The 27,052-nt window shown below is 36.3% G+C and overlaps 1 protein-coding gene across 1 annotated transcript in view; it reads left to right on the top strand.

The window, feature by feature from the left end:
• Positions 1-27,052, top strand: part of TUSC3 (tumor suppressor candidate 3) — a 221,634-nt gene that overhangs the window by 181,572 nt on the left and 13,010 nt on the right. Inside the window, exons 7-9 of the mRNA XM_052661361.1 lie at positions 9,999-10,062; positions 20,411-20,485; positions 25,961-26,051. Coding sequence (XP_052517321.1) covers positions 9,999-10,062; positions 20,411-20,485; positions 25,961-26,051 — 230 coding nt within the window. The remainder of the gene's footprint in view (positions 1-9,998; positions 10,063-20,410; positions 20,486-25,960; positions 26,052-27,052) is intronic.

The raw sequence follows: 27,052 nt of genomic DNA, 5'->3' as shown, positions 1-27,052 counted from the left end.
AGAACTCACTGAACACATAGCTAAATTATAGAGTCCTTACTAAATACCGTATAATTTAGTAGCTAATTAACTTCTGATCTGTTCACTCCAGTAGCAGTTTTCAGTAAGAAAGATACAATTATTATCCCGATTTACAAAGAGGCAACTCAAGCACAGACTCAAATATTGGTTTACTAATTCTAGAATGTTAAGCACACTGCCCTTATTTTGTCTGTATGGTTGGAGATCTCCGTGTGCATGTTCCGTGTTTCTTTCTCAGCAAAAAAAGCACCATGGTTTTTTACATGTACTTGTTTTCTCATTTTATGGAATATAGCATCTCTCACTGTTAAGTACTGACTAGATCGTTGGCTTGATTGGTTAATCGATTGATTCAAAAGTGTTTGACTTTACTGCCAAGAGCTGTGGCCTCTAAGCATTTTTAAATTTTCAAAGGTTTGTAAGCAGTAGACTGATGGAAGTGGAGATTTTGGAAGATTTAGCTAGAAATGAGAGATTGGAGACTAAAGATTAGAGTGCCCATAATTCAGGCACGATACGATAAACATCCATACACAGTCAGTTGTGTCAAAGTGATAGAAAAAAAGGCAAATACAGGATAGGACATGTTCACTGGCATTATGATTGATGTAGGTAAAGTTGAAACTTGGATCATTAGAAGAAATGTTGCATTATTGACAGAAGTACAGAAGTCTGGCCAAGATAAATAATTTTGTGCAGAGAATAGTGACATGTTTGAAAAAAATTTGGTTTTAGAGTGTTCAAGTAGATACATCCAATTAGTGGTTACTCCATAAGATGTAACACTACAGACCTGGCTAAGAAGGAGTCTTTCATACCAAGAGCTGTTGAATTGAAGAGTATGAATCATCTAAAGGAGAAAATGTGAGAAGAGAAAGGAACGTCAAGGACAAATGATGTAACTTATCTCTTCGATATTTCAGTTATAGAGCCCTTACTAATTAAAGTATGTTACCATTTTTAGTGACCTTTTTAATAAGCCCAAATACATAAATGAGTATGTAGATTTTGTTTTAAATTGATGTCTCAATTTAATGTTCCATATATTAGTATTTTGTTATTTATTATATCCATATATTTTATTTTTATTTATATTCATTGGGCTTTTCTCCCCCGCTGTTTCCTGCCCCCCAACACACACGCGCATGTGCACAAACACTAGGCTATAAACCCTATGTGTGTGTGTTAGTTGCTCAGTCGTGTCCTACTCTTTGCAACCCCATGGACTATAGCCCTCCAGGCTCCTCTGTCCATGGGATTCTCCAGGCAAAAATACTGGAGTGGGTTGTCATTTCCTTTTCCAATAAACCCCACAAGGCCAGGGATTTTTGTTCTAGTCACTCTTTTCTCAAGTGCCTAGAAATGTGCCTATCACATATCAGACATTCAATAAATATCAGTTGAATAAATAGTAATAATGATAGCCAACACTTAAGGAAGGCTCACTTGTCATACTTTTCTGAATGCTGTACATTATTATAACACCCTTGATCTACTGATGCAGAAACTGATCCACAGGTTGGTTAACACGCCCCACCCGACACAGCAGCCTGGTCTGTAACCAGAGTCCCCAGCCGTCAGTGTGGTGCTTCTATTGAAGACGATTGCTGTGTTTGGTTCTGTGAAGTCTTTATGGAAGAACCAGAAGCTGTATATTAGCCTCTAGATACAAAATACTAGCTATATACCTGGATTCACATTGTTAGTATATTGATTAAGTATAAAGGTAAATGCAACTGATTTGAAGCTTTCAAAGTAGTAAGCTTAAAGAAACAGAAAATCACACCCAAGAATTTGATGTCTCATTTGGCAGATGAGCAGGCTAAACCAGGCCCATCCATCATGAGTTAAACCCATTCTCAAGGCCTGCAGATCCAGGGTACTGTCAGCAGTGTTATATGGGTCTAATATCTGAGTCCTTATCAGTGTCATTTTCATTTCTGAGACAGGTTTCATTTATCATCCCATTGTGCTATATTTCACATCAAATGTCAAGATAAAGTCTCTAATGTCAAAGATTTAGAGGCAGTGATTTTCCAGACTTACTCATCAGAATGCAGTGATGCTGGACATCCGGAGAAAACGGATAACGCTGGACTTTTAAATCAGTTGGCATTAGGTGAACTTTAGAGAGAGTATCACTCTAAGACAATATACAAGAAGTTTCAAGGATATGAACTAAAGGCATCTGAAGAAACTGGACTAGAAAACCCGTCAGAGCAGGTAGTATCACGTGATGCAACAGGATCCAGACTGAGCGATGTTTCACTCCGGTCGCAATCAGTGAGGAAGTGACAGGGAAAAATACCAAGTACAAACAGTGATCAGGGAATTATCTCATAAACACACTACAAGACTCATCATTAAGGAGTAATTGCCTAGCATCTCAGGGTGCTTTCATCCACATGAATATGCTTTCATATAGAGGATTATCAAAGACTTATCATGTGAGCACTGAGAGGGAAGATGTAAATATCCATTTTCACAGATAATCCAAAAAAGAAGAAAAATATGAGAGACTGTTTCAAAAGACAGTGGTCCTATATTTGTTTTGGTCCTATTTATTTTTTGTTTAAATCCATCTTATAGACTTCTCTTGATAATAACATCTTTTTTATCACCTAATAGGCCCATAAGTAAAAACAACAACAAAAAATGATCTGTACCAGGAAAATGAATTAAAGAGAGGTTAAATGGCTTTCCTGAGGGAAATCACTCAATTTATTTGCAAAGTTAGAAGGGCAGAGAAGCTATCTTCCTAGTGCATTTCTTAGGCCAGTCACAGATAGAAATTATTTAGTGATATGAAATGAGTGGTTTTACTGTTTAACATAGAATAATGTGACTTGTAAGCTTCATGCTACCTTGGTTGTATTTTGTTGTTGTTGTTGTACTTTAGATTACATTTATAACAACATGAGAATAGTAATGTTCCTTGATGGTGATTTTTTTTCTGAAAGATAAAAAGGAAAAAAGCCCATATATACTTTTACTCTATTACACCTTTCATATATATCTGATATGACAGAGCTCCCAAAACATTTGCATTGTAAATTTACATATTCAGTGTATCTCATATCAAAAGCTATTCAGTTGGATTTAAAAATAAAGAATCTAACAAGTAACTTTTCATTTTGAACTTACTACTTTAGTTACCAAAAAAATTCCATGAGAGTAATTCTGTTAAGCATTCCAGGTTTTCTTTCATTGATGAATAGAAGAATTGATAAGTCTAGAAAATGGGCTGTCAAGAAAATATTAATTACTAAAATGTACTTAGAAGCTGAGTCATAGGACCTTTTAAGTCAGCCTCTGCTGTACACTTGAAAGAAACAGTCATACTATGTTGTCATATATTTAACCTCTCGACATTTTGAAAGCACAGTGAATATGAGAAGCTCTCTCATCAGTCATAGTATCGGTTTTGTTGTTCAAAAACTAGAAGGTGCTTCTACAAGCACAGTTTATCCCCAGTAGCTGTCTCACTAGTGTCTGGGCTTTAGGGTAGTCTTATAGTCTCCTCAGAATTTTTCAGGCCTGCCTGCACTTTGGGTTCTCATTGCCTGACCTTCCAGGGAGGAGCAGTTATGATGAACTATTTCAGCATATTCTGCTTATGATTTCCTTAGAATTGATTGGAGCTTTTTGTTTTGGTTGTTCTGTGTTGTTACTTGTTCTCTCCCGTACCTCCCCTGTTTACAATACCTCAACTACTGATCTTACTGTCACTGAATTCAGGTAAAGCTCATAAGGAGAGGTGTGTCTCCACTGTACTAGCGGGGCTGACGCTTTGTGTAGAGAAGAGTTTGAATAAGACCAATCATACCTACCTAGCCTGGGGAAATCCAACACAGTGGTGTTCTTTGCCATCTGGATGTAGGTAATCCCTATTTATATCTCTTACTTCAGGCAAGTCCAGAAGGACTTGGCCGAGCTATTGTCTGATCTATATCACACCTGCTGTTCGGTGTCACAGCCTTGTAAGGACCAGTGCTACCTCAGAGAAGTTTATCTAGCTTGATGTATAGGAAGACCTCAAAGAAAGGACTGGGACTATGTAACAGTGCCTCAAAGAAAGGACTAGGAATATGTAAGTATCGAGAAATAGAGAAATCTTTCATTAGACTGTCAGAGTGCTAAGTACCTCGGGATTCCCACTCGTTTTGCACCAACAGTGGTGATCCAGACACTCCCATTTGCCAGCAGAAGCCTGCCCACCTGCTGCCTGCTCTCACACTGTTTTTACTAAAGACTCAAGTAATTGGCTCCAAAGATCACAGTACCATACATTAGGAAGGTCATAGACTGCCCCTGAATACTTCTGTTATACTTAACACTAAATAAAAAAGTATATTTTGTCTTAACAGTTCAAAAAAACCTCTTCCTAGATGTCTGTCTTCTCACAAAGAAACTGAGAAAGAAATAATAAAGATTTACTTCCTTTTAGTATTCTGGGTGCCTGAGCACACAAAGGAGACTCAGGACTATGGTGTCATTACTGCATTCCTGCGAACTTGTACATTTTAAAATAGCATCTTCTTTATTTAGAGTTATGTGGTTAAAAAAAAAAAAAAGATTGACAATCACATATGAAAAATGGATCCCTCACTGTATGTAGGCTTTGATCAGGAAAGCAGTTACTCTTCTACTGGCAGATCTTAAATAGCCAAGATTAAAGACACAAGTTTATTTAAGAGCAAGGAGGAAACTCATTTGACTTCTTGGAAGTCCTGCCAAGGGAAATACAAGATTTTTCTCCTACATTCTGTCTTCATGTTGATAATAAATCATCATGTTTTCTTTTTTTGCTGTTACAGTACTTCTGTTGCAGAGTGAGAATCATATGCTAGACAGTTGAGGGATTATCACTTAAATATTTTCTTAAATTTCATGTGTCTGCTCTCCTTGTACTGGAGGATAGTAAATGAGGCACAGAAAAAAGCTGAAAGGGTTCACACAGGTAATTTTTTCTGATGTAAACAAGAAGGGAAAGAAAATGAACAGAAATAAAGTTTACATTCCCTACTGATATCCAGCTGCATGAAAAGATGGTACAGAAAGAATCCACGTGATAGTAAAAGATAATCACAGCAGTGTATCCTCTAGCTGTTGACAAGCTCTTAGTTCATCCTACAATCATGTATTTTAAAGTGAAAGAAGGGACCAAAAGTGCTTTTGTGGATTTGATGTTAAGCTGAAAGTGGCATCTGTATAACACCAGACAATATCAAATCTTAGTTTCTATGTGCCATTTTCTTGGTGTCATAAAATGTTTTTTAGTTAGTCATGTCCGACTCTTGCAACCCCATGGCCTATAGCCCACCAGGCTCCTCTGTCCATGGGATTTCCCAGGCAAGAATACTGGAGTGGGTTGCCATTTCCTTCTCCAAGGGATCTTCCCAACCCAGGGATCAAGTCCTCGTCTCCTGGATTGGCAGGCAGATTCTTTACCACAGAGACCCCAGGTGTCATAAATGCTTCTTTTTAAAATAACTTACATTTTTTCAGTGATCAGAATTCAAACTCACATCTCTCTGGGATTGGTGTGAGCATGCTTTTTTTTTTTTCCTTGTAAGGAACTTACACCAAAGCAAATGGAGACCAGTATATATTTTATCAGTGAGTAGGGGAAAGTAACACTTTGGGATTCCCTGGTGGCTCAGATGGTAAAGAATCTGCCTGCAAAGCGGGACACCTGGGTTTGATCTCTGCCTCGAGACAGTTCCCTGGGGAAGAGAATGGCTACCCACTCCAGTATTTTTGCCTGGAGAATTCCATGCACAGAGCCTGGTGTTGCAAAGGGTTGGGGATAACTGAATGACTAACACTTTTCAGGGAAAAATAACTAGATTGAATCCTATTATTAATGTCTTTACAGGAGTGACTTCCTGCTTTTGTATATTATCTGAACAACTTTTTGTACTCTGCTTATATTAGCATCTTTAGTTTTGCTCCAAAGTCCATTTAACTGAAGTCAGGTTCTGTCACTGAGTAGGGAAGATCCACTGAAGAAGGTCATGGTAACCCACTCCAGTATTCTCATCTGGAGAACTCCAAGGACAGAGGAACATGGTGGGCTACTGTCCATGGGGTCACAAAGAGTCAGACACAACTGAAGCGAATTAGCGCGTATGCACACATTTTACAAAAGTTAATCAAACACATTTTTTTTTTCTATCTTGCTTCTGCCTGAGGCTTATAAAGTTAATCTTAGTTTATTAGAAACTTAAATAAGAAGTTTTAAAACAAAATTATTCACTGGCAGGAGAACCCAGATTTTATGCCTAGTCCTAAGTATTTTACATGAATTACCTATTAATAATTCATTTCTCACATTTTGTTTTTTCATTATACAGTTGAACAATTTGAAGTTTAGAGTAATTTTCAAGGTCACAACTTGAGGCAGATCCAGGATAAAGATACCGACTCAGACATTTTAACTGAAACCTAACAACAGTGTTGGTCTATACTGGTCATTAATATTTTCAGAACTATGTTTATAAAAGACTCCTTAATGATCACTCACTACCAACACAGTTTTGAAATAATATTGAAAAAGCAGAGCAATATGATTGATACCATCTTCCCAAGAAGTCAGGAATGATGTGGATGGACCTAAAAACTGTCATACACAGTGAAGTAAGAAGGAGAAGGACAGATACCATATATTAAGGCATATATGTGAAATCCAAAAAAATCGGTGAAGTCGATCCTATTTCCTAAGCAGAAATAGAGACATAGATATGGAGAACAAATGTATGGAGATGAAGAGGAAAAGGGGGGTGGGTGAAGTGGGAGATTGGGATTGACACATATACACTGTTAATCTCCTGAGAAAGAAATGGCAACCCACTCGAGTATTCTTGCCTGGGAAATCCCACTGACAGAGGAGCCCAGCCCATGGGATTGCAGAGAGTTGGTCATGACTGAGCATACACGCACTCTTGTATACCTACAGCTGATACACTTTACAGTGGATACTAACACATTGTAAAGTAATTATACTCTGATAAAAATAAAAATTCTGCATTATAAAAAGGAAAGAGTTACATGGAACGAGGTTTCTTTCCTCATTGACATATACTATATTTAGCTTAATTTCCAATTTCTTTTCTGATACTCTTGTGTAAGAGAACTATTATATTTAAGTGTACTAATTTTTATTGTCAAGTATGTTACTAAAATTAAGCATATTATTCAGATATGTTATTTATATCATTATGCTATGCAAACTTCAAATAAGATATAGTAATTAATTTTATGATAATTTTTAAGACCCATTCTTTTTGGTTCCTATGCTCTGAAGTAAGCGTTCAATTGACTGGACAAGAAAAAAATGTTTATATTAATGGTTTGTCAAAATAGATCTCCATGGGAAAAAGAGATATCCTATATCAAAAAGCATGCAGATTTTCCCCATTGCACTTGTAAGTGAAGTGAAGTGAAGTGACGTGGCTTAATCCTGTCCGACTCTTTGCGACCCCATGGACTGTAGCCTACAAGGCTCCTCTGTCCATGGAATTTTCCAGGCAAGAGTTCTGGAGTGGGTTGCCATTTCCAAGTTAAATAAATATTTAGGATTAAATTTCCATGAGTTACTGACATTTCCCTTGTCAGAATTAGTAAAAATCACAAGTGGAAAGAATATAAATGAACATCATGCTTGCTAAAGCTGTCAAGGAATTACTCTGTTCCTTCTTACCAAAGTATTCTCAAAGTACATGCATCAGTTAAATACATATATTAAAGACTAGCTTAAAATGGTGAGCTTAGTTAGATTTTAATTGTGTTAAGCATTGCTTTAGGTAACCCTGTAAATGAAGCATACCCTCCAAGGTCAGCACTTAAGACCTCTGGAGTGCTTGCTTGTTCTTATATTCTTGTGTTTGCTCTTCTGACTTTTATATGTGCCAGTAATGTCTCTGTCTCACTTTGGCAGACAAAATGTGTTCTCACAGTTTGAATGTGTAAGCTTGTGAAAGCATTTTTTTGGTTTTGTTTGTTTCATTTTGTTTGCTGTTTTGTTACACTCGATATCCCCATTGCCTAAATAAGTGCATAGTATCTGCACTGTGGTTCTAATCCAGGCAGAGTTCCTCACAGTTGTCACATACATCTGGGCATCTTATTCTGTGTTGTTAGAGTCAGATATTTTAGTCAGTCACATAAATGTTGATTTTTTAATTACTTTAATGGTCAATATTTAACTGTGATCACCAGTAAAAACTTTTATAAAACTTTCCACTAGGTTTTCTTCCTGTCTTTTGATAAGTTATTATATGATGGGAAAGGCATGGACCTTGGAGGTCAAACCCAAGTTGCTCTGCAAATTTCACCAGTTACTAGTTGTGCTATCTTAATTTAGTTCATTTCTCCATATCTCAGTTTCCTCATTTGGAAGATACAATGATAATATCTACTTTATATAGTTATTAAGAAATGATGGGATAATCTATATGAATGAAGCATTCTGTCAAATGTCCAGCAAATAACTAAGTATTAATAGTATAGTGAATATGAGCTCAGGATCTGAAATCATACAGACCTAATTTCAAATCTCAGATTTTACACACAGCAGATGTGAAAACCTAAGCAATTTTTAACCTCTGTTTAGCCTCAGTTACCTTATTGATTAAGTGGCTGTAATAAAAATACCTTTGTTATGACTATTAGAATTAAATGCAATATTGCATGTAGAACTTGTGTTAAACACAAAATGAGTGCTTAATAGTAGTTGTTATTAGTACTTGGTATCAATGTATTTGATATTATCTATGCTGCTATAGTTATTAGAATAATAAAACCTTCATTTCTGTGATATGAGAGTCTTAGTTTCTAATCAGACTTAAAGTAATATCAAACACATTGCTTATAGTATTTTTATTGCTACATTGTTGTTAATATAGTAATATTTAATAGAAAATATATGTGACAGTATTCCTTATAAGCTATAGTGTAAATAAACCACACATGGTTATTTTTTAGTTGGTTTGCTTGAAGTTGTTCTTTAAAAATATGTCCAAATACATGAATGAGGCAGCTGCACTATGAATGAGAAATTAGAGATACAAACAAAGGTAGCTTAGTCTGGAGTACCAAGAGCAGTCTCTACATGAAAATACCAAGACAAAATCGATAACAGTACACACAAGACTGTACATGCTTCAAAAAGATCAGAGGACTTGGTTAATCCAGTTCTAGTTTTATGGATGAGGGGTATTGGATCTGAGAGACTGGGTGACATACCCAGGGTTAAGGACAAAAAGGAATAATGTCCTGACTTCTAGTTAAATACTCTTTCCATTAAAGCCAAACTACTGTGGGAATCAGGTTTTTGGAAGCAAAATAATATTGCATGGAGATATTTGTCAAATTTTTATAATTGACTGGTATCAACTAATATAGTTCTTACCAGGTGTAGGAAACTATACCTTTCTCAATAGGATGAAACAATTTTAATAATTATGTTTTGAAAAAAATCAGTTAAAAATAAACGTATTTATAAAGCTATCCTTAATTTAAAAACTTTGATAGTGTAGAAAAGAGTCATATTAACTTTTGATTGGTCATTTTTTATTTACTTTAAGGGATGTCGAGTCATTAATCTTAGTTCCTCTAATCTGTGCCTTACATTATATTAAGTACATTTTATGGAGGCTCTGGAAGAATCATTACAGTTTGTTTTGTTTTTGTGGTAAACCTTTTAACAAATTATACTAAGTTTACTTCTGATAGTAGGTTGCTTTCTACAGTTGACAGTGACATTAGCCACCGGTGCTTCATCTGTTACTTCTAGTTAACTGATAATTATTTTATTCAAAAATAACTAATTATTTCATTCCAAAACCATAAATAGGCACTTAATTCATAGCTTCATCCATTGTAATCTTCAAGGTATAGAATTTTACAAAGAAAAAGCTGCCAAAACCCTGCTTTTCCCCAGATTGTAATTTTTGCTTCTCTGTCTTGTTTTATAGAGCTACATTCATGGGAGCAGCCAGGTCCAATTCGTGGCAGAGTCACACATTATTCTGGTACTAAGTATCCTTTAAAATACTGATGGGTTGAGAAGAACAAAGCAGAGCTGCATGCTATCAAATTGATTTTTTTCCTAACAAATAATCAAGACTTTTGAGACATTAAATTTTAAACTTTACCATGTGACTAATTTTCCAATTCCTATGCTATTTTCTCTTACCATGTAATTTTTAAAATTCTAAATCATTAATAGGTTATAATTTTCTCTTTTTTACTATTGAATTTTGAAGTATAGCTTTTGATTATTTCTGGCTAGAGTTTTTTTTTGTGATGTCTGTATGGTTTTCCCCTTTAGAATCTTAATGGGAAAGGGGAAAAAGAAGTGTTCTATTATATAAAAAGCAGGATAAAAAATTATCTTAGTTCCCTTAAATGTTACAGTAAATGAGAGGAAGATTTAGGATAATTAGACATCTTTTTGGAACATGGAAGACTAAATGTTATGAATCAGATAATACAGTACAATTTATGACTTACAGGTAGAAGAAAGAGGTACGATTCACTTTTCAAAAAACAAATTACATATTACTAGAATGAAGTAAGGTTAATTTGGGGGCAAACAGCTGTACTTTGGGGGAACACTGACATTTGTGTGAGTCCTGTGGATACGTTTGTATGTTAAGTTTATAGAGTTGAATGTACTGAGTCATTGTCAGGATCTAAAGTGTGCCTTATAGTGTCATTTATAAAATTTGATTACTCTCCTGGTTACCAAGGTTCATCTTCAAATAAAGCAGTCTAGACTCAATTTTCTAGTATCTGATATAACCATAACTATTTAAACCTTTAAGGATTCTTAGAACTCTCCTAGAGCAAAACGTCATTTTATAGCTAGGAAAACTAAAACCCACAAAATTTAATTGCCTTGCCTTAGTTTGGAGAAAGAACTGTGTTTTTTCCTAGACATACATACCTTTGGTACAGGTTAATTTACAGACTATTTACTAGTCTGTAAATAGTCTTTGAATATTCTCTGTAAATAGTCTGTAAATAGTCTTTGAATATTCTCATAGTAAGAGAATATTCAAACTGTCAGCATCACTACTCTTGTGCTTTGGGGCCACTATTAAGTAAACAGCGTCACCTGAACACAGCCCTGTGACCCCACGACAGCTGATCTGGTAACAGGATGGCTGCTGAGTGATGACTGAATAGGTAGTGAACACAGGGTGGACACTCTGGACAGAGGGACAGTTCACATCCAGATGGAACAGGGCAGAAAGATGTGAGATTTCATCATGCTGGTAGAATGGCATTTGAATCTTACTTTAAAACTTACGAATTATTTCTGAAATTTTCCATTTAATGTTTTTGGACTGTGGGTAACTGAAACTATAGAAAGTGAACCTATAGAAAAGGGGAAATATGTTTTGCAGGTAACTTTTTGGTTCTTATTTGTATAGTTTGTTTTTTTTTTTTTTTTCTGTTTTCAATCCATGATGTAGCTTTTTAGCAATATACTTCTTTCAAAGCAGCTATTAAATCAGAAATATCTAGCAGAAGGAATGAAAAGGTGTGTTAAGACCGTCATTCCATTGTATGGCAGAAATTCCCCAAGGTTTCATTTCGTGGCTCATTGACCTCAAGCTGAGATTTAGGACGCAAAGAAATTTTACAAACAGTATGACGTCTTCCATGTAGATTTTTAACAGTAAAATGTATTATCTTTCTGCTGCCAGTAACTATTTGTTGCTTTATCGCTGCTCTTCTTTTTATTTGCCTATATCTATGAAAAGAGAAAATGTCTTAAAATGGTGGGCTCATTAAAATCATCAATAAAAGTTTAGAAGAAGCCATTATATAGTAATTTCTGATTTTACTTTTACTTGGCAAAATCTACTAATTTTTTAAAACTTACTTTATAATTTTTTTTTTGTAATTTGCATGTATGTTTTTATGTGGTGGTTTAGTCACTAAGTTGTGTCTGACCCTCACAACCCCATGGACTGTAGCCCTCCAGGCTCCTCTGTTCATGGGATTCTCCAGGCAAGAATACTGGAGTGGGTTAAAAAAATGCAAATTCCAGGTGGTAACTTCTTGTTTATCTTTGGAGAATATTTCTGCCTTTTGGTTTTCTCTTCCTAATTTAGTAAGCCAGATCATTAGATGCAGTTGCTACATACAAAATTTATTTTAAAAAATCTAAGAATGAACAGATGGGAGTCATTTGATATCATAGGTTATAGAATGACATTTAGTAAAAATAAGATTTTTTTCCCTGTTAGTAGTCTTTTATTTCAGTACCCTATTTAGGAGGGGGGAAAGAAATCCTAAGTAGTCTTTGAGAGAAAGCTATTTTAAAAAATAATAAAAAATGTTATGACATTTTAATAAGGAATATATGAACTAAGGCTAATATATAAATCTCTATATTTTTCCAAATAAAATATTTTTAAAATTTTTGATTCAGTTATGTTTTAACACCTGGTGTAAATATATTTGCTGTTTGGAAGAAGGTAGGCTAATAGAAAAATAATTATTATTAGTATGAGGCATCAAGAGGCAACCTGTTGCATGGAAAAGTTGAATTGACTTTTTAGCCGGGTTTTTATACAGTACAAAAGGAGTTCTCCCCAGGTGGAGAATGAGTGGGCGAGAATATTCCAGTGGAAGGTGTAACAGGTAGACAGACATAAAATGAAAGAGTATTCAAAGACTGTGCAGGGCAGACTGATGAAAGGTTAGTTGGCTGGATAATAAATATCTTTCCATACGTTGCTAAGAAATTTGAATCTGATCTAAATTCACCAAGACATGTTCTACATGGTAGTGGAAACCAGACACACGAGTTCTTGGATTGGCTTTACTGTCAAGTATACAAATTCTGACCTGTCCCTTAATTCTGCATATCCTCTATCTGGGATGTCAAGATAACATAAGATAAATACCAATTAGAAGTAAAGGTTTTGATATAAAAGGCAAAGATTATACTAGCAGTAACAACTGTTTCTAAATATTATAAAATATGTGTTTTCATAAAGATCACATTTGCTTTTCCTATGAGAAAAACATTTGCTTTCCATCTATTATGAAAGTATAGTTTTACTCTGACTTATTTTGAATCTATGATAGACAGCAAATGTTTCTTTTTATGTGTTATATCCAAGGGGAAACATACTACAGAACAAAAATTAATGATGGATACAAGTTGAAGATATTTTAGATAAAGTCTTCTACAATATGCTGACTTTTCCCCAACATTTGTTCACATTTATCTTTAAACTGACAATCCTGGGTCTCTTCTTAGGAGCCATAGTAAACCTAACATCGTTTGTGATTGAGAATGGATTATAATGTAATGCAAATGTATGTGCATCTCTGTGCACATACATTTCTAGGATATTCATTTTCTGTGGATTTTGTTATTTACACAAACAGCAGCTCCTATTTTATGTAGGATCATGTCAATATTTTGACTTTTTTAGCAGTAAGAAAGTGATTGACAGGATAAGCAGGGGGCTGGAGAGTGCATAGTAGCTGAAGTGTATAATGATATGATATTAATCAATACAGATGTGCAAAGTTATACATGAAGTAGAACAAAGGTGTGTGTGTGTTTGTGTCTGTGTAGGCATAGTCATTAATCTCAGGACAACAGAAAAAGTTTCAGGAACATTACCATTTAGCTGGTATATACTTATATCTCTTAATGTTGAGATTCTTTAATAAGGCTTAGTCAAATGGTTACACCCATCAGTTTAATGACAGAAATGTATTTGTTATTCCAGAGTTTGACACAGAATCTCTCAGAGATTTGTAGCTTTCATTAATCAGTCAGCCTTCCACCCAATAAAGGAAGACCTACACATTAACTCTGACAGATGTTAGAGTCAAAGCTTCTTCCTGTGTTTATAAATCAGTACATTATCTAAAAATGTTTACATTACAAATGTGATTTTTTTCCCCAAATGATAAGTATTATGTAGGCTCTCTTTTGCCAAAAATTATTTTCATTGACAGAATAAAACTTGACCTAAATAATTCTCAACACTCAAAGTTTTTAAGCTCCAAAGTATTTTTAGATAAAAGAGGAGGGTTGGCCAGTTTAAAGCCATTTAGTGTAATTCATGTATCTCAGTTACAGCCATGAAGTTTAAAGTAGGTTCACAGCTCTTTCCTTGTTAATGACTAGAAAACTCACTTTTGCGGGAAACATTCTAAGTAAAAAACTCACACTTAGTTCCTGATCCTGCTGCTCTCTAATAAAATATTTTACATTGGGGTTGTACATAACACCTATATCTAATAATCTCTTTGCTTTAAAGTTCCTACTTTGAGATTATGTGTACAAGGATTTTTGCATTTCTTCATTTTCACATAAGAGCAAAGCTAACTTCCTCTCAGACATAACAGTTTAGAGTATCTTTGGCACTGTTTCAGATCCTCTATAGCAGGGGTTGGAAAACTAGGACCAGCGAGGTTCAATTCCAGCCTGACTGCTATTTTTATAAATTAAGTTTCATGGGAACACAGCCACACCTATTCATTTGTGAATTGTCTGTGATTACTTTGCACTACAGTAGCAGAATTGAATAGTAACAATACACCGTACAGTGTGCATAGCCCCAAATATTTACATTCTGGGCCTTCACAGGAAAAGTCTGCAAACTACTATTTTGTAGAGTATAAATAATAGAAAACAAGACCCCACAACCTTATTACCCCAAGACAGTTGCTTTTAACTTATTATCTTTCTTTGCCTGAATTTCTCTTATTATTTGTAAAGAGATGCAATTATATTGTTAAGTGCATTTTCACTTGATATAAAATTTTATGCTTAGCATAAAGATATACATGGTTAAACAGACTTAACTATTTTGTTCCTTTGCTGTTCCATCATTTTCTTCTAACCCTGTTACCATCCTGCTTCAATTCTTCTATGTTCTTTTGGTTTGCACCTTTTACTCACTAACTTTGTGGCTTTGCACAAGTTATTTAGATCTCTCTGATGGCTTCAGTTTCCTTATGTGTAAACTGAGGATTACAATCATGTATATCAGAGCCTAGTTGGTACTGGGTAAGATAGTGAAGAAAATAAACTCCCTACCCTTTGGGCACTAACACTGTAGTGACAGGAGAGAGACAGTAAATAAAGATACATGTTCTAAATTCCTTTTAAAAAATAATGATAACAGAGCAAAATAAAGCAGGATAAGAAGTACAGTGTTCAAAGGAGGCTTCTCTACTGTCATTTGATCAAAATCCCAAAGGAAGTGAGGGAGTGAGTTACATGGACATTGAGGGGAATAGCATTCAGATAGAGAAATAGCAAGTGCAAAGATCCTGAGGCAGAGGATTTTTCTTGTTGAAAAAATACCATGGACACGAGTAAGAGCCCACAAGGGCAGAGCAGTATAGGAAGTGGATCAGTACAAATGAGGTGCCACCTGGAGGTCGTTTTGAGGTCTTTAAATTATTAACTTTCCATCTCACTGTGAGTAAAGAGTACTCTGAGGAAAAGAATGACATTACCTGCCTTATGTTAAAGATATTAGAAAGTCCATACTGCCCAAAGCAATCTGCAGATTTTAAAATACTAATGCCATTTTTCACAAAACTAGAATAATTAAAATTTGCACGGAACTGCATAAGACCCTGTTTAGCCAAAGCAATCATGAGAAAGAAGAACAAAGCTGTAGGTATCATAGACCGTGATTCCAAACTATATTAAAAAGCTGTGTGGCTTCCTTGGTGGTCCAGTGGTTAAGAATTCACCTTGCAATGCAGGGGACACCGGTTCAATAAGCCCTTGGGCCGTAGCTACTGAGGCTACACTCTGGAGACCATGAGCCACGAATACTGAGCCCACGTGCCGTAATTGCTGAAGCCTGCGTGCCCTGGAACATACACTCCGCAACAAGAGGAGCCACTGCAACGAGAAGCCTGCACACCCCTAGAGAGTAGCCCCTGCTCTCCACACCGGAGAAAAGCCCACACAGCCATGAGGACCCAGCACAAAACACTATGGTAATAGAAGCAGTATAGAATCAGCACAAAAGTGGAGACACAGACCAGCAGAACACACTGGAGAGCCCGATATAAACCCAGGCGCTTATGGCTGATTAAGCTACAAAAAGAAAGAATATGCAGTGGGAAAAATACAGCCCCTTTCATAAATGGTGTTGGGAAAACTGGACAGCTACATGTGGAAGAGCGAACCTGGACCACTCTCTCACACCATATACAAAATAAAGTCAAAATGAATTAAAGACTTCAAGGTAAGACCCGAAACCATGAAATTCCTCAAAGAAGACACACAGGCAGGATGCTCTTTGACATGGATCTTGGCAATAATTTTTTGGCTCTGTCTCCTTAGACAAGGCAAACAAAAGCAAATATAAACAAGTGAGACTACATCAAACTAAGAAGCTTTTTGCACGTTGGAAAAAAAGCCATCAACAAAATGAAAAGGTAGCTTACTGAAAGGGAGAAGATATTTGTAGTTTATATATCCAGTAAGCAGTTAATATCCAGATGCACAACTCATACAACTCAGTATCAAGAAACAAACAACACATTTTAGAAATAGATAGAGGACTTAAGTGGACTAAACTCTGTTCTAAGGAAGACGTAATTCCAACAGTCACGTGGAAAGATAGTCTAAACCACTAATCATCAAGGAACTGCAAATAAAATCCAAGTAAGGTACCACCTTACACCTGTCAGAATGGCTGTCATCAAGAAGACAACAAATAATCCTTGATGAGGATTGGAGGAATCTAATTTGGTACAGCCACTATGGGAAATAGTAGGAAAGTTTCTAAAAATATAAAAATAGAACCAGCATATGATTCAGTAATTTTCTGAATATTTACATGAAGAAAATGAAAATAACTCAGAAGGATATATACACCTCTTTGTTCAGTGCAGCATTATTTACAGTAGCCAAGATATGGACACAACCGAGCTGCCCATCAGCGGATGAACGGGTGAAGAAGATACGAGGTACAGACACACATAAACACTCAACCGTTAGAAGAAGAATCTTGCCATTTGCAGCAACACGGATGAATCTAAAAGAGCCTGCTAAGTGAAATAAGCTAGAGAAAGACAGGTACTTTATGAACTCACTTGTATGTGGAATCTAAAAAACAAATGAACAAACAACAAACCGAAAACAGATTCATAGATACAGAAAACAGGGTGTTTGCAAAGGGCAGCTGGGTGAGGGCTTGAGCAGTAGAGGAGATGATAGGAGATGAGGAGGCACAAACTTACAGTGTTAAAGTAGTCATGGGGATGTAATATACAACATAAGGAATATGGCTGATAATCTGCAGTAACTCTGTATGGGACATGTGGTTACTCGACTTCTGGTGATTATTAGTTCCTAACGTATTTAAATGTCCAGACACTTAATACTGTATATCTAAAACTAACAGAATATTTCTAAGACTTAGGGATAGGAATTAATTTCCTAAGTAAGAAACAGTAACCAAAGCTCATAAAGGAAAAGAATAACAATTTTGACCATACTGAAATGACAACCTTCTGCATAAGTAAACTATTTAAAAGACAAGTAGAGGAATCTGTATATAACACTTCAAAACATTCATATTCAGAAAAAACTGAAGCATCTTCAAAGATAATAAGAAAAGGCAAATATACTTATGGGGAATGGGCAAAAAAAAAGTACAAATAATACAAAAAATTAAGCAAAAAAAGGAATTAACATATCAAAAGATAAACTCTGACTCACTAGTGAGACAGATCTCTACTCAACAGTTTGATAAAATCAATAGTTCAGCAAAACTGTGTTAGTGCAGTGTAAAGAAATGGTAATTCTTTTAACACTACTTGTTTTACAGAATATGATCATACCTAGTAAATTTGAAACTACACGTATCAGCCTCTCAAAAACTCTACCTCTAGGTGTAGGCCCTAGAAAAAATATTTCACATGTATATATAAGAAGATATTCCTTGTAGGAGTATTTCTAATAGCAAACACTTGGAAACAAATGCCCTTGAGTAAGAAAACGAATAACAGTATACTCTGATGAAAATCTTACAGATTTGTAATAACACTGTTTGAATTTGTGTGAAGTTCAAAATTAATCAAATGAGAAACACGTTGGTCACACAGTTTTCAAATCTACAGAGGGCCAAAGTGACAAAGCAATTTTTGACAAAGTGAAAGTCGCTCAGTCACGTCTGACTCTTTGCTACCCCTAGAATTCTCTAGGCCAAAATACTGGAGTGGGTAACCTTTCCCTTCTCCAGGGGCTCTTTCCAGCTCAGGGATTGAACCCAAGTCTCCCACATTGCAGGTGGATTCTTTACGAGCTGAGCTACAAGGGAAGCCCAAGAAGACTGGAGTGGGTAGCCTTATCCACTCTCCAGCGGATCTGCCTGATGTAGGAATCGAACTGGGGTCTCCTGCATTGCAGGTGGATTCTTTACCAACTGAGCTATCAGGGAAGCCCTACAGAGGGAACAGTAGTAAATTTTTTTGTAAGTATATATATATATATATGTTACAAAGCCATTAACAGGGGTATGTGTTACACTTGAGTGACCATAATTAATATCTAATAAAATGTAATTTGCTTAATAACTTCGCCCTAAGTGACTATTTCTGTCTCTGTCTGCTAATAACACTTACATACAATGTACACATGGGTGTTTACGTATCCAGTTTTATCCTGAGAATGTTTTAATATACAGCTTTCATCTAGTTAAAATTTTAAAGCATCTAATTTCTAAACTTTATTTTCCCCCAGAAATAAAAAATAGTGCTATTTCCCCCAATGTTATATTTTGGAAAGAATTTTGGAAGCTTCTCAGTAGATGGCATCATAAAATAAATATTTGTTTTGTTTGTAATATCTATATAAAATAATTTTTAAATGTGATTTATATTTTGAATATTTATAGAAAATGTTTTTGAGATAAATTAATCCAGAAGTCTGTGTGAATTGTCAGTAGCTCAAGTCTGTACACTTAGGTGGATAGATTAGAATTATACATGAATATAAAAGGATGTTGCCAGAAAAAAATGGAAGGGGAATCCTAATTGAACTCCTTTTTAAGGATCTACATCAATCCCATCAGTCTGCTTCAAAGAACTAAGTTAAGCAGTCAATTTCCTGTTTATCAGCAGTTTCAGTGAAACAAGCTTTTAATTTTTCTATCAGTTAATTATTGGTAACATCCCCATCACTACACAATCGAAACTCAAAGAACTTACACTTATCTAAATTTCAGAAGTTTTCAAACTGTTATCATGAATTTCCTCAAAGTTTAGTGGTATGTATATATGTGTGTCGGGTGGGCGTCCCTGGTGGCTCAGTGGTAAAGAACCTGCCTGCCAATGCAAGAGAGGCCTGGGTCGGGAAGATGCCCTGGAGAGGGAAGTGGCAACCCAGGGCCGGGAAGATGCCCTGGAGAGGGAAGTGGCAACCCAGGGCCGGGAAGATGCCCTGGAGAGGGAAATGGCAATCCAGGGTTGGGAAGGTGCCCTGGAGAGGGAAGTGGCAACCCACTCCAGTGTTCTTGCCTGGAGGATCTCATGGACAGAGGAGCTTGGCGAACTACAGTCCATGGGTTTGCAAAGAGGCACATAGGACTTTGCAACTAAACAACAACAGGAACATTTTTGTCAGGCAAGGGGATGGTATTTAGTAGCTTTCTCTCTTGCACATATTAGGCATTCACCAAGGCTGGTTGGTTGGTTCCATGCTGAGTATATTCTAATTTTCTGTGATTGTCCAGTGAAATGTCATTCTAAGTGTAACTAGTGTATGTATATCTTTATGTATAAGGTAAAATATCTTTATTGGTTTTGAGAGTATATAATTCATATGCACTATTACAGTCCTGGAATTTAAGAGCATTTAGAATTAGACCTTAAAAGTCTCACCAAGCAAAGTTTGAGGTTATGTAGGAGAAGGCAATGGCAACCCACTCCAGTACTCTTGACTGGAAAATCCCATGGATGGAGAAGCTTGGTAGGCTGCAGTCCATGGGGTCACTAAGTCAGACATGACTGAGCAAATTCACTTTCACTTTTCACTTTCATGCACTGGAAAAGGAAATGGCAACCCACTCCAGTATTCTTGCCTGCAGAATCCCAGGGACAGAGGAGCCTGGTGGGCTGCCGTCTGTGGGGTCGCACAGAGTTGGACACGACTGAAACGACTTAGCAGCAGCAGCAGGAATCTAAAAATCAAGGCATATTTATTTAAATACATGAAAAGCAGTAATTTTATATCAGGAGAGTAAGTAGCATTCACCTCTGTGTGCATGTGTAATTCAATCATTCTGGTACAGAACACATGGTGTTCAGGTCCAGAACAATTAATAGATTTTATTTGCATCTATTTCTAATGTTTCCTTGACAATTACTATAGATGCTGCTATCACCATGGGGATGGTTCTTCTAAATGAAGCGGCAACATCCAAGGGAGATGTTGGAAAAAGACGGAGTAAGTCTCTGTGTTGGTATCTTTGTAAGTTTGTTTTAGTCAAGCTTCATTTAAATCAAATAGGAAATAGATAAAAAGTCCTTTGTAAACGAACTTCTAAAGGAAGGTTCTGGTTTGAAGACAGCCGCAGTGTTTCTTACTTTTTTCTCTTTCTTGGATGTGTGGTATATGCACAAATATTTAAAAATACATTTCTTCCAAAATGGGATTGGTGCTTTTCTGTGGAACTGGGTATAAAGAAAAGCTGTTATTTGCCCTTGTTGGGGGTGGTTTGATTTACCTCTGCTGAAGTTATGGTCTCTTTGGTCATGTCCACCGTACAGGAAGAGGGGGAAAGTTCTAGGGACAGAGTCTTCAGAGGATTTATAGGCTAATAATGTGTCCCCTATGCCAACAAGAGTCATCTGTGCATTCAAGGACTGATTCAGACAGAGAAGTCTGTGCATAAGTGTTGTACCCCGAAGTGTTAAAATGCCTTCCAACTACCTCCAAAACCTCTTTTGAGCTACAATTTGAAAGGGGGCATCTTTTGGTACTGTCTTTTTCAGGGTTTTTGCCTTTCCAATGATATTCCAACATTCACAGCTCTACTGAGTTTCAGCTTTGTGTCTCAACCAGGTGACTGTTTTATCCTTTGACAGAACTGTTCCCCTCAGGAAGTTCCAATAAGAGATGACACATTTTTATGAAGTGTGTTTGGCAGGAAAAGGGAAAAAACACATAGGAAAATCTTCTGCCCTCAGGAGCATGGGTCAAAGAATGTCTGAGAGCCTTAAATTCAGTATTTCTTGCCACAAATCTTTCCATAATTGACATAAAGTCCCTATGTGAGTTTATGATTATGCTTCCACAAACCTATAATTAAGATTTTTATCAATATGCTTTGCATTTCCGAACCCTATTAAAATCCAGAATGTATGTATGAGGAACATAGGCATCTGGAGAAGACTCCTATTAAAAAGATTAAAATAAAAATCCAGATTTATTTTCTTTGTGGGAATTTTAGCTATGGTGACACGAATGTCAGTCAGTCATAGTGATTTCTAAATACAATCCTTAGGGATCTTGAGTGTTGAAACATTTTGGATGCAATAGATCTTTTACCCTCATTTCCCCTGATGCCATTTACATACTGTTATAAAGAAACCACAGAAGCAATGGATGCTTTACTTTGTTTAGTTAAACATTGTTCAGAACATCACTTTATGATTTATCATTTGCATAAAGAATGTGATGTTCTTGGGACCAATGAATAGTATTTATATAAGGACAAATTCTTACATGTTCATTTACTTATCATACATCCTGTCACATTAAAGTAGTAAGAGTGTGTAACATATATATATAAAATCACTTCAACCCCCACCCACTGCCACTTTAATTGTGTATGTGTGTGCGAGAGAGCGTGCACAAGCGAGTGCATGGGAGAGAGAGAAGGAGTGGGGAATGGGAAATATATTTTGAAATTAGCCCTTTTGATCCCAGTGTGGTTTTTATTTTGGATGTAATGCAAGTGCTGTGGTTACTGTTGCCCAGGTCAGAATCCGTCTGTGCCCTCTTAGCACTTTCTTCTCACAAGTATGCTATCTGGGAACGGCTGCAGTGCATGGTTTGTTGGGTCACCACTGACTCCTCCTGAGTCCTCTTCCTTCCCCATGTGCCTGTACCTCAGTTCCATTACTTTGCTTTACCACATAGAATCAAGTAAATAGCTTCTGTTTTACTTGATCACATTTTGAGACACATTTCCCACGGTGCATATCAAGTGTTCAATTCAGTTCAGTCACTCAGTTGTGTCTGACATTTTGCGACCCCATGGACTACAGCACGCCAGGCCTCCCTGTCCATCACCAGCTCCTGGAGTTTACTCAAACTCACGTTCATCGAGTCAGTGATGCCATCCAACCATCTCATCCTCTGTCATCTCCTTCCCCTCCTGTGTTCAGTCTTTCTCAGCATCAGGGCCTTTTCCAATGAGTCAGTTCTTTGCATCAGGTGGCCAGAGTATTCAAGCTTCAGGTTCATCATCAGTCCTTCCAATGAATATTCAGGACTGATTTCCTTTAGGATGGACTGGTTGGATCTCCCTGTAGCCCAAGGGACTCTCAAGAGTCTTCTCCAACACCACAGTTCAAAAGCATCAATTTTTCAGCACTCAGCTTTCTTTATAGTCAGACTCTCACATCCGTACATGACTACTGGAAAAACCATAGCTTTGACTAGACTGAACTTTGTTAGAAAAGTAATGTCTCTGCTTTTTAATATGCTGTCTAGGTTCCTCATAGCTTTTCTCCCAAGGAACAAGGGTCTCTTAATTTTATGGCTGTAGTCACCATCGTGGTTATCTGGGTCATGATCTTTTTGATATAGTTCTTCTGTTTATTCTTGCCACCTCTTAATATCTTCTGCTTCTGTTAGGTCCATACCATTTCTGTCCTTTATCTTGCCCATCTCTGCATGAAATGTTCCCTTGGTATCTTATTTTCTTGAAGAGATCTCTGGTCTTTCCCATTCTGTTGTTTTCTTCTATTCTTTGCACTGATCACGGATGAAGGCTTTCTTACCTCTCCTGCTATTCTTTGGAACACTGCATTCTGATGGGTATATCTTTCCTTTTGTCCTCTGCCTTTTGCTTCTCTTCTTCTCTCAGCTATTTGTAAGGCCTCCTCAGACAACCATTTTGCCTTTGAGCATTTCTTTTTCTTGGGGATGGTCTTGATCCCTGCCTCCTGTACAATGTCACAAACCTCCATCCATAGTTCTTTAGGCACTCTATCAGATCTAATTTTTGAATCTATTTCTCACTTCCACTGTATAATCGTAAGGGATTTGATTTAGGTCATACCTGAATGGCCTGGTGGTTTCCCTACTTTGTTCAATTTAAGTCTGAATTTGGCAATAAGGAGTTCATGATCTGAGCTACAGTCAGCTCCTGGTCTTGTTTTTGCTGACTGAATAGAGCTTCTCCATCTTTGGATGCAAAGAATAGAATCAGTCTGATTTCAGTATTGACCATCTGGTGATGTCCATGTGTAGAGTCTTCTCTTGTGTTGTTGGAAGAGGATGTTACTATGACCAGTTCGTTCCCTTAGCAAAATTCCATTAGCGTTTGACCTACTTTGTTTTGTACTCCAAGGCCGAATTTGCCTGTTACCCCGGGTATCTCTTGACTTCCTACTTTTGCATTCCAGTCCCCTATAATGCAGAGGACATCTTCTTTGGGTGTTAGTTCTAGAAGGTCTTGTAGGTCTTCATAGAAATGTTCAACTTCAGCTTTTTCAGCATTACTGGTCAGGGCATAGACTTGGATTACTGTGATATTGAATGGTTTGCCTTGGAAACAGAGATCATTCTGTCGTTTTTGAGATTGCATCCAAGTACTGCATTTCGGGCTCTCCTGTTGACTATGAGGGCTACTCCACTTCTTCTAAGAGATTCTTGTCTACAGTAGTAGATATAATGGTCATCTGAGTTAAATTCGCCTATTCCAGTCCATTTTAGTTCATTGATTCCTAAAATGTTGAGGTTCACTCTTGCCATCTCCTGTTTGACCACTTCCAATTTGCCTTGATTCGTGGACCTAATATTCCAGGTTCCTGTGCAATATCGCTCTTTACAACATCAGACTTGACTTTTATCACCAGTCACATCCACAGCTGGGTGTAGTTTTTGCTTTGTCTCCATTTCTTCATTCTTTCTGGAGTTATTTCTCCACTGATCTCCAGTAGCATATTGGGTACTTTCCGACCTGGGGAGTTCATCTTGCAGTTTCCTATCTTTTTACCTTTTCATACTGTCAACAGCAAAGGGAGTGATAAAGTGTTTTACTCAGCTCCTGGAAAAAGACTGAGGAAAGGAAGAAGTGTGTGGTCATACCAAATGTAGGAAGATGTAAAGCATCATGTCATTCATCCTGGGTGCACTAAGATTATTATAAGCAAAGTTGCTACATCAAGTGGCTGGTGTCTATTTGGGCATTCTACAATTTCAGGGGGAAAAGGTGGTTTTCATTTTTGCAGTATTCAGCAGCCTTTTTTTTTTTGCTTTATTTTCTGCCAAATTTCATTTGGAATTCACCTGCATGTGTGTTATATATGAAATGTCACAGAGGCTGCAACTGAATGCTATTAAGTACTTAGGATTTTTCACAATTTGTTCTCAAACCTGAGAGAGTGATATTCCTACAGAGTTGAAGGAAAACTGATCAACAGGCTTCTGGATCATGTCTTAACAATTTCCTAAAGTCTCTACTGATTTCTAGGATTGTAATTAAACCTGGTCTAATTTATATGCTAGAATAATTTAAAAATTATAGTTCATCACTATAGAAGCATATAGAATTATTTAATCTCCCTTGTTTTCTTCTGTCTTGGTGTGTTTAATCTCTTTTATCTTCCCCTTTCTTTTATAATTAATCATATTAGATAGTCCAGTGTTTTTAAAGAATTCCCTGAAACTAATGAAAGGATATAAGTATCATGCATAATTTTTATTTTTAAGGAATATTTAGGTATTTCTTATTAGAAGAACTTATTTACAGAGCAGCTTTAGGTAAAATTCCATTTCTCTAAATATATATTTTCTTTTATTCTAAACCTACCTGCATTTAATTGGCTCATATTTTTAAGCATTTAAAGATTTTACTACTAGCAAATTTAATTAAAAATCTAGTAGATGTATTTGCATATATTTCATAATATATATTTGATTAGTCACCTACTTTAGAGTAAAATCTTCCTAACCGTAACAGAAAGGGAAAAAATGTCCCTGTTGTCAACTTGTGAGGGATAAAGTGATGCTGGAAACCTAAATCACAGCGTATTCTGCTGTGACATTCACCACCTGCTCCTTTGTAAAACGAACACTAATGCGTTAACACTATCACCAGCTATTTAGGGTTGGTTTTCCCTCTTTGACTATCACAGTCTGTATTTTCTCACACCCCAAGCCTTTGTTACCGGCTTTCGGTATGCTGGGATGAACTATCACTTGTAAGTAACAGGCATTTACTGAAGCAATAATCTAGCCAATCATCTAAAATTACATTTCTTTGTAAATATTGCATGGCATCTGAAAATAAAATTATATTGCACATTCCAATACTGTAGATGTCTCTGCTAATATAACCAGTACTTCACAGTGCAGGGACCAATAATCTCATTTGTGGTTGATCACATTTTCTTGTGTTTTGTTTTCTTCCCTCTGGGGGCGTTTTAGTACTTGTAGGAATTCGGTAAGAGAAGAATACCATCCAAAAACTTAGATCAACCACTTTTGTTTTGTTTTGTTTTCATACTCCAAGTAGTAAATTGTCATTGAGAAGAATGTGGAAAATAATGATTATCTGGTTTGTGGTACCTGTATGTGCCATGAGCTGTTACATGTAAGTATGTGTAATTAACTGAGTGCTTTTTAAAAATATAAACATTTGTGTTGTGTGTGTCTACACTAATGGAGTTTTCTGTTTCTTTCTAGTTATTTGTCTCGTGGGATTAGGCCTGGTGGTCTTCTTCTTCAGTTTTTTACTTTCAATATTTCGTTCCAAGTACCACGGCTACCCTTACAGGTAATATCATTATACTAATATGAATGTTTTCATTTTAAACTAATAGAATAAATCGAATTTCATGTTTTTATGTTTCTAACATGTATTTAAGGATTAATATAAAGTAGCTACCTTATTTGCAAAGTCATGTTACTCTGTTAAGCAGGTTTTTGAGCACCTACTATGTGTTCAGCACAGATTAAATGAAGGAGATATATATATAAGGCATGGTACCTGCCCTCCTTCGTATATGATGGTTTCATTTTAGATATATGTTGCATACATATGTATGTATGTGTGTGCAGATATATACATGTATGTATACATTACATATATATACAGACACACACATAACAAAATGAGTTTTCAACTTTGTGGAATTTATCAAAATTTCTTGTTTTGGTTTGCCTATTCATGATTTTTACTTCATTTACAAATTTTTTCTCATATAATCTAGTGTTCAGTGTCCAGTAAACTCCATCATAGTTTGAATTCTTCAAAGTTTTAGCTTTTTCAAATAAAGAATGGCAACATGAATGGAAAATGAAATGATAAAAGAATCTCTGGTCACTACAAGCTGTCATAAAAGAACATCTCCTAAGATTTTCATCAACATAGTTTGATAACTGGGGATGGGAAGATGTTGAAAATTCATTCTGAAGCAATGTTATTATAACCAAACTATTATTGTTACTAAAGCAAAATACAGCTAACAAACCAGATTACAGTTATCCAGGTCAGGAAGTAGGCACAGGTTCATTTCTTGACCATTCCTCCCTTAACTTGTCTCAAAGGAATAAGTATTCCACTTTCTCTAGGGAGCATCCTCCTCCCCAGTGAAGAAGTAAAGGTCCCTTTCCTCCAAGATTTTGAGCACTTTCTGTTGAGATAGTAGAGCTCATGATATATTGACAGAAAATAAAATCTCATAATTTACATCCCTCTTGCAGGTGAGTGAATGAGTGATAATCGCTCTGTAGTATCCGACTCTTTGTGACCCCATGGACTGTAGCTTGCCAGGT

The sequence above is a fragment of the Budorcas taxicolor genome, chromosome 24 (genome assembly GCF_023091745.1).
Source record: "Budorcas taxicolor isolate Tak-1 chromosome 24, Takin1.1, whole genome shotgun sequence".
Taxonomy (NCBI): domain Eukaryota; kingdom Metazoa; phylum Chordata; class Mammalia; order Artiodactyla; family Bovidae; genus Budorcas; species Budorcas taxicolor.
This window is presented reverse-complemented; position numbering and strand designations above follow the sequence as displayed.